The sequence below is a fragment of the Salvelinus alpinus genome, chromosome 1, assembly GCF_045679555.1.
Source record: "Salvelinus alpinus chromosome 1, SLU_Salpinus.1, whole genome shotgun sequence".
Taxonomy (NCBI): Eukaryota; Metazoa; Chordata; class Actinopteri; order Salmoniformes; family Salmonidae; genus Salvelinus; species Salvelinus alpinus.
In genome coordinates, this window is record NC_092086.1 from 22,784,878 (window position 1) to 22,791,999 (window position 7,122).

At 47.1% G+C, this 7,122-nt stretch overlaps 1 protein-coding gene across 1 annotated transcript; it reads left to right on the forward strand.

Annotated features, from left to right (window-relative positions):
- The first annotated feature begins 2,347 nt into the window (after nucleotides 1-2,347).
- LOC139571448 (myeloid-associated differentiation marker-like protein 2) lies at nucleotides 2,348-6,212 on the forward strand. The gene has a single exon (XM_071394338.1). It carries the CDS (start codon nucleotides 4,057-4,059, stop codon nucleotides 4,978-4,980), a length of 924 nt encoding a protein of 307 aa, XP_071250439.1. The 5' UTR covers nucleotides 2,348-4,056; the 3' UTR covers nucleotides 4,981-6,212.
- Nucleotides 6,213-7,122: the final 910 nt, after the last annotated feature.

The following is a 7,122-nucleotide window of genomic DNA, read 5'->3' on the forward strand; positions in this document are numbered from 1 at the left end:
ATAGGTACACTTCAACTGTGAGAGACGGAATCTAAAACAAAAATCCAGAAAATCACATTGTATGATTTTTAAGTAATTAATTTGCATTTTATTGCATGACATAAGTATTTGATACATCAGAAAAGCAGAACTTAATATTTGGTACAGAAACCTTTGTTTGCAATTACAAAGATCATACGTTTCCTGTAGTTATTGACCAGGTTTGCACACACTGCAGCAGGGATTTTGGCCCACTCCTCCATACAGACCTTCTCCAGATCCTTCAGGTTTCGGGGCTGTCGCTGGGCAATACGGACTTTCAGCTCCCTCCAAAGATTTTCTATTGGGTTCAGGTCTGGAGACTGGCTAGGCCACTCCAGGACCTTGAGATGCTTCTTACGGAGCCACTCCTTAGTTGCCCTGGCTGTGTGTTTCGGGTCGTTGTCATGCTGGAAGATCCAGCCACGACCCATCTTCAATGCTCTTACTGAGGGAAGGAGGTTTTTAGCCAAGATCTCGCGATACATGGCCCCATCCATCCTCCCCTCAATATGGTGCAGTCGTCCTGTCCCCTTTGCAGAAAAGCATCCCCAAAGAATGATGTTTCCACCTCCATGCTTCACGGTTGGGAGGGTGTTCTTGGGGTTGTACTCAACCTTCTTCTTCCTCCAAACACGGCGAGTGGAGTTTAGACCAAAAAGCTCTATTTTTGTCTCATCAGACCACATGACCTTCTCCCATTCCTCCTCTGGATCATCCAGATGGTCATTGGCAAACTTCAGACGGGCCTGGAAATGCGCTGGCTTGAGCAGGGGGACCTTGCATGCGCTGCAGGATTTCAATCCATGACGGTGTAGTGTGTTACTAATGGTTTTCTTTGAGACTGTGGTCCCAGCTCTCTTCAGGTCATTGACCAGGTCCTGCCGTGTAGTTATGGGCTGATCCCTCACCTTTCTCATGATCATTGATGCCCCACGAGGTGAGATCTTGCATGGAGCCCCAGACCGAGGGTGGTTGACCGTCATCTTCAACTTCTTCCATTTTCTAATAATTGCGCCAACAGTTGTTGCCTTCTCACCAAGCTGCTTGCCTATTGTCCTGTAGCCCATCCCAGCCTTGTGCAGGTCTACAATTTTATCCCTGATGTCCTTACACAGCTCTCTGGTCTTGGCCATTGTGGAGAGATTGGAGTCTGTTTGATTGAGTGTGTGTACAGGTGTCTTTTATACAGGTAACAAGTTCAAACAGGTGCAGTTAATACAGGTAATGAGTGGAGAACAGGAGGGCTTCTTAAAGAAAAACTAACAGGTCTGTGAGAGCCGGAATTCTTACTGGTTGGTAGGTGATCAAATACTTATGTCATGCAATAAAATGCAAATTAATTACTTAAAAATCATACAATGTGATTTTTTGGATTTTTGTTTTAGATTCCGTCTCTCACAGTTGAAGTGTACCTATGATAAAAAATTACAGACCTCTACATGCTTTGTAAGTAGGAAAACCTTCAAAATCGGCAGTGTATCAAATACTTGTTCTCCCCACTGTATGTATTAGGGTAGAAACTGATAGTGTAGATAGCGTCTATTTTGAAGAAGGTTTTACTTTCCCTATCTACCTTATTTTAAATGCACTTATACATAGCTCTGGCCAAGTGTTTGCTAAATGATTACAATGTAGAAACTCAACATCTTATCAGGCTTTTATTTTATTTACAAATTAATTTAAATTAGTTACTATACCTTGATTGTCACATGAAACTCAAACTCAAAACTTGACTCAAAATCTTTTGAATATTAACCTACTTCAGTGTTTCCCCAAACTGGTAATTAGTTAAAGCCTCCATTTTACACACATAAAGCTCAAAGCTGGTAGCTACTAGTATCTCGTGTATAATCATCCCTAGGACCTGTATATAACTGCTGGCCCAAATGGCTGTCTTGGGCTCTTTCCCCTGTCATTACGTTGGGGATAAATGCCAGGCAGTCTCCCGGTGAGAGACAGAGCATGATAGAGAGAGATAGAGAGAGAAAGAATGAGAGAAAGAGAGAGAGAACGAGAGAGAATGAGAAAGAGAGAGAGAGCGTCTGACTCTAAGTAAGTTCCCTCTGTCCCAGAAACACGACTCCCCACGCTGGTGCCTGACGGGGGCGGACCTGGACATGTGGGCTCCCACCCCATTCCTCTGTGGAATATAGTCCCCTATTTATAGACCCGGCCTGGCCCATAACCCTGGGCTGGGCAGAGCAGTCATTTAAATAACTTTCCCTGGCAGCCTATAGGGCACATACTGTCATATAGGAGAGAGAGAGTGAGTGTGTGTGTGTGTGTGTGTGTGTGTGTGTGTGTGTGTGTGTGTGTGTGTGTGTGTGTGTGTGTGTGTGTGTGTGTGTGTGTGTGTGTGTGTGTGTGTGTGTGTGTGTGTGTGTGTGTGTGTGTGTGTGTGTGTGTGTGTGTGTGTATTTGAGAGAGAGAGAACACATCAGGAGAGAGAGGGTGAGAGGCAGTGGAAGAGAGAGAAAGAGAGAGGGAGGGAGAGAGCGAAATAGCGTGTGAGAGAGAGACAGACAAGAAGAGAGGGAGAAAGAGGGACACGAGACAGAGATCAGACAGTGAGGAGGACTTTTCCAGGGAGCTTAGGTCCTGGCAGTGGAAGGATTACAAGGACAGAGCTGATCAGTATTGGACATTGACAAGCCTAGTACAGCTGCCCGCATGGGACACAGGACTACAACCAGAACAACAACCTAACCCCCCCGTTCTATAGTGGGTTATTATTGGAGCCCTCCCCCATGTCCATGTAACTGTACTGCGTTTGGATGAGCCTGTTGATGGATTGTTGGGCTCTGGATCTCTGGAGTGACGTGTTGGGGAGCGAGGAACTTGTTGCTCTTCCATAACCTGAAGGAGAAGTGAACAACAAGACCCTTTGTGACTGAGTTGGACTTTTCAGTTAAAACACAGAGGTAATGTTATATCTGGCCACCGTCAATCTCGATCTGTGACTTTATCTCCATCTGTGACTTTATCTCCATCTGTGACTTTATCTCCATCTGTGACTTTATCTCCATCTGTGATTATTGATACAAGCATCTGTAAGAAACTAGACAGATCACTTGGATCAACATTAAATTATTACCGTTAGAGAAGCAAAGAAGTTACAAGCTTTGATGTTATTTGAGAATCCAAAATTGCTAAACTGTTGACAGGGAAGATGAAATCAGCACTGCTCAAGGCTCTGACTGCGTTGTAAGTTGAACACCATTGTGGCCGACTGTAACCTGATCTCCAACACACTGCAGTAATTACAAGGTGCATGCAGGGAAACATAGAGAGAGATTTGTAATTAGACCTGTCTATAAAAAGAGCCAGGCAAAGGGCGAGGTCCCCAAACAGAGAGAGAGAAAGGGGGAGAGTCAGGCCAAGGACACCCAGCTTGAAGGGAGGGAGGCTGTCTGGAGGCATAGGAAGGAGGCTGTCTGAAGGCATAGGAAGGAGGCTGCCTGGGGGCATAGGAAGGAGGCTGTCTGGAGGCATAGGAAGGAGGCCAACTGGAGGCATAGGAAGGAGGCTGTCTGGAGGCATAGGAAGGAGGCTGCCTGGAGGCATAGGAAGGAGGCTGTCTGGAGGCATAGGAAGGAGGCTGTCTGGAGGCATAGGACGGAGGCTGTCTGGAGGCATAGGAAGGAGGGTGTCTGGAGGCATAGGAAGGAGGCCAACTGGAGGCATAGGAAGGAGGCTGTCTGGAGGCATAGGAAGGAGGCCAACTGGAGGCATAGGAAGGAGGCCAACTGGAGGCATAGGAAGGAGGCTGTCTGGAGGCATAGGAAGGAGGCCAACTGGAGGCATAGGAAGGAGGCCAACTGGAGGCATAGGAAGGAGGCAAACTGGAGGCATAGGAAGGAGGCTGTCTGAAGGCATAGGAAGGAGGCTGCCTGGGGGCATTGTTGAGTGTAAGTGACACCCAGACCCAGACAGCAACGACACCTAACCTGAAGGGAAGGAGGCTGCCTGAAGGCATCATTGGGAAGAAGAGACACCCAGACAGCTTTTGGCAATTAGGGGACAGGAGGTGTGACCATGGACTCCCAAGGCGGACACTACCTGAACAAGGCGGCGGTGCTGTCTCCTCTAGGAGCGGCCCGTATGCTCCAGCTCCTCCTGGGCTGCACCATCATAGCCCTGGTGGCCCACAGCGCCGGATACAACCACGCCTATGGTATCTACTGCATGTTTGTGTGGTGCTTCTGCTTCGCCATGACCCTGCTGGTGTTCACCATGGATGTGACACGCCTCCCCTGCTGCATGCCCATCTCCTGGGACAACCTCACCGTGGCGTTCGCCATGCTCGCCACACTCATGTATGTCGCCGCCTCCGTCGTCTACCCCGTCTACTTCCTGCGCTCCCAGTGCTCCAAGTCTGACGGGGGCTGCGAGGTGCGCAACTACCGCATCGCTGTCACCGTGTGCTCCAGTTTCTGCTGCTTCGCCTACGCGGCTGAGGTGTTCCTGACCCGGGCCAAACCCGGCCATGTGGTGGGCTACATGGCCACCATGTCAGGCCTGCTCAAGGTGGTCCAGGCCTTCGTGGCCTGCATTATATTCGGGGCCCTGGCCAACGGCAGCGAGTACAACCGCCACATCCCCACTCATTACTGTGTGGTGGTCTACAGCCTGTGCTTCTCCATCACCGTGGTCGTGATCGCTGTGACCGTGTCGGGAAAAGCCTCGTCTCTGCCCCTGCGTTTCCCCTTCGACCGCTTCGTGATCATCTACACGTTCCTGGCGACGCTGCTGTACCTGAGCGCCGCCCTGGTGTGGCCCATCTTTAGCTTCGACAGGAAATATGGCACGCCGGGTCGCCCCGACGGCTGTCCCTGGGAGAACTGTCCCTGGGACAGCAAGCTGGTGGTGGCGGTGTTCACCCATGTCAACATGGTGCTGTACTTCAGCGACCTAATCTACTCCCAGAGGATCCGCTTTGTCTCCCACTCCGCTGCTTGAGGACCCCTCCACCCTCCTCACTCCACTCCGCTGCTTGAGGACCCCTCCACCCTCCTCACTCCACTCCGCTGCTTGAGGACCCCTCCACCCTCCTCACTCCACTCCGCTGCTTGAGGACCCCTCCACCCTCCTCACTCCACTCTGCTGTTTGAGGACCCCTCCACCCTCGTCACTCCACTTCGCTGCTTGAGGACCCCTCCACCCTCCTCACTCCACTGCTGTTTGAGGACCCTTCCCACTTTCCTCGCTCCACTCTGCTACCTGAGGACCCCTCCACACTCCTCACTCCACTCTGATGCCTGAGGACCCCTCCTCACTCCTGGGGACCCCTCTACCCTCCTCACTCCTGGAGTGAATCTCAAAGGTCTTTTCCTCGGTTCCTCATTGGACACGGCGTACGAGGTAAGGGAGGAGAGCATTGGAGAAGACAAGAGGAGATACGATATTTGAATGGACTTCTGCCTCGCTCTGACGTTGTGAGGAGGCGTGGAGAGGGGATACGAGGAATAGAGGGTATAGACTTTTGAGTTGCACCCCTAGCCCTCAGAGACAGACAGAGACCACACTGGAAATGACACACAGCATCTCCACTCAAGTGCCTCTGAATGCCCCATGCCTACTACAGATTACATATCGCCTCAATGATGTTATGGCTTTGTGCCTTGTTGTATCTTTCTTAACATCAGTGTTGTGTCTTTCTTAACATCAGTGGTGTGTCTTTCTTAACATCAGGGTTGTGTCTTTCTTAACATCAGTGTTGTGTCTTTCTTAACATCAGTGTTGTGTCTTTCTTAACATCAGTGGTGTGTCTTTCTTAACATCAGTGGTGTGTCTTTCTTAACATCAGTGTTGTGTCTTTCTTAACATCAGTGTTGTGTCTTTCTTAACATCAGTGTTGTGTCTTTCTTAACATCAGTGTTGTGTCTTTCTTAACATCAGGGTTGTGTCTTTCTTAACATCAGTGTTATGTCTTTCTTAACATCAGTGTTGTCTTAACATTAGGGTTATGTCTTTCTTAACATCAGTGTTGTGTCTTTCTTAACATTAGTGTTGTGTCTTTCTTAACATCAGTGTTGTGTCTTTCTTAACATCAGTGTCGTGTCTTTCTTAACATCAGTGTCGTGTCTTTCTTAACATCAGTGTCGTGTCTTTCTTAACATCAGTGTCGTGTCTTTCTTAACATCAGTGTTGTGTCTTTCTTAACATCAGTGTTGTGTCTTTCTTAACATCAGGGTTGTGTCTTTCTTAACATCAGGGTTGTGTCTTTCTTAACATCAGTGTTGTTTCTTTCTTAACATCAGTGTTGTGTCTTTCTTAACATCAGTGTTGTGTCTTTCTTAACATCAGTGTTGTTTCTTTCTTAACATCAGTGTTGTGTCTTTCTTAACATCAGTGTTGTGTCTTTCTTAACATCAGTGTTGTGTCTTTCTTAACATCAGTGTTGTGTCTTTCTTAACATCAGTGTTACGTCTTTCCATCAGTGTTGTTAACATCAGTGTTATGTCTTTCTTAACATCAGCGTTGTGTCTTAACATCAGTGGTGTGTCTTTCTTAACATCAGTGTTATGTTTTAACATTATTATCAGTAGTATCAGTATTATAATCTCTAAGAGAAACCTGAGACAAGGGCCAGTACTGTTGTAGGCACTTTGTCTTATGGTGCAGTACATTGGTTTAATTCAGAGCTTTGAACATGTTGGGCGACATTTTCGTAGTGCAACAGCGATGTGCTAAATGCAAAAGATATGTGTAAACCTCACAATCTGGCAGTGTGATTTCAACTGAAACTTTTCCTCTACAATCTGCATTATAAAGAAGCTATTATTTATAAGGTTTAGTAAACCGAGCAATCGATAAAATGTAGTCGGCTACTAATAATGCACATTGTTGAAAAACATTTTCAAGATTATAACGAGGTTCATGGTCATTTTTGTACTTTGCTTTTATACTATAAACATGTCGTCCACTATGTGTTGAAGGACGTCGTAAATCATCATTGGGTCGTTTTCATGTCTTGAAATAGTCGGTTTTATTTATTGTGTTTCAAGAAACTTTTATCTTAACTAAGATGTTTTTTCTAATAATGACAATAATATATAAAAAGTGTAATGTGTTGAATTGGCTTTCCATCGTTGAGTACTT

Bases quoted from the DNA above. Each gene is read 5' to 3' on its own strand.
- LOC139571448 (XM_071394338.1), top strand. From the start codon at position 4,057: ATGGACTCCCAAGGCGGACACTACCTGAACAAGGCGGCGGTGCTGTCT.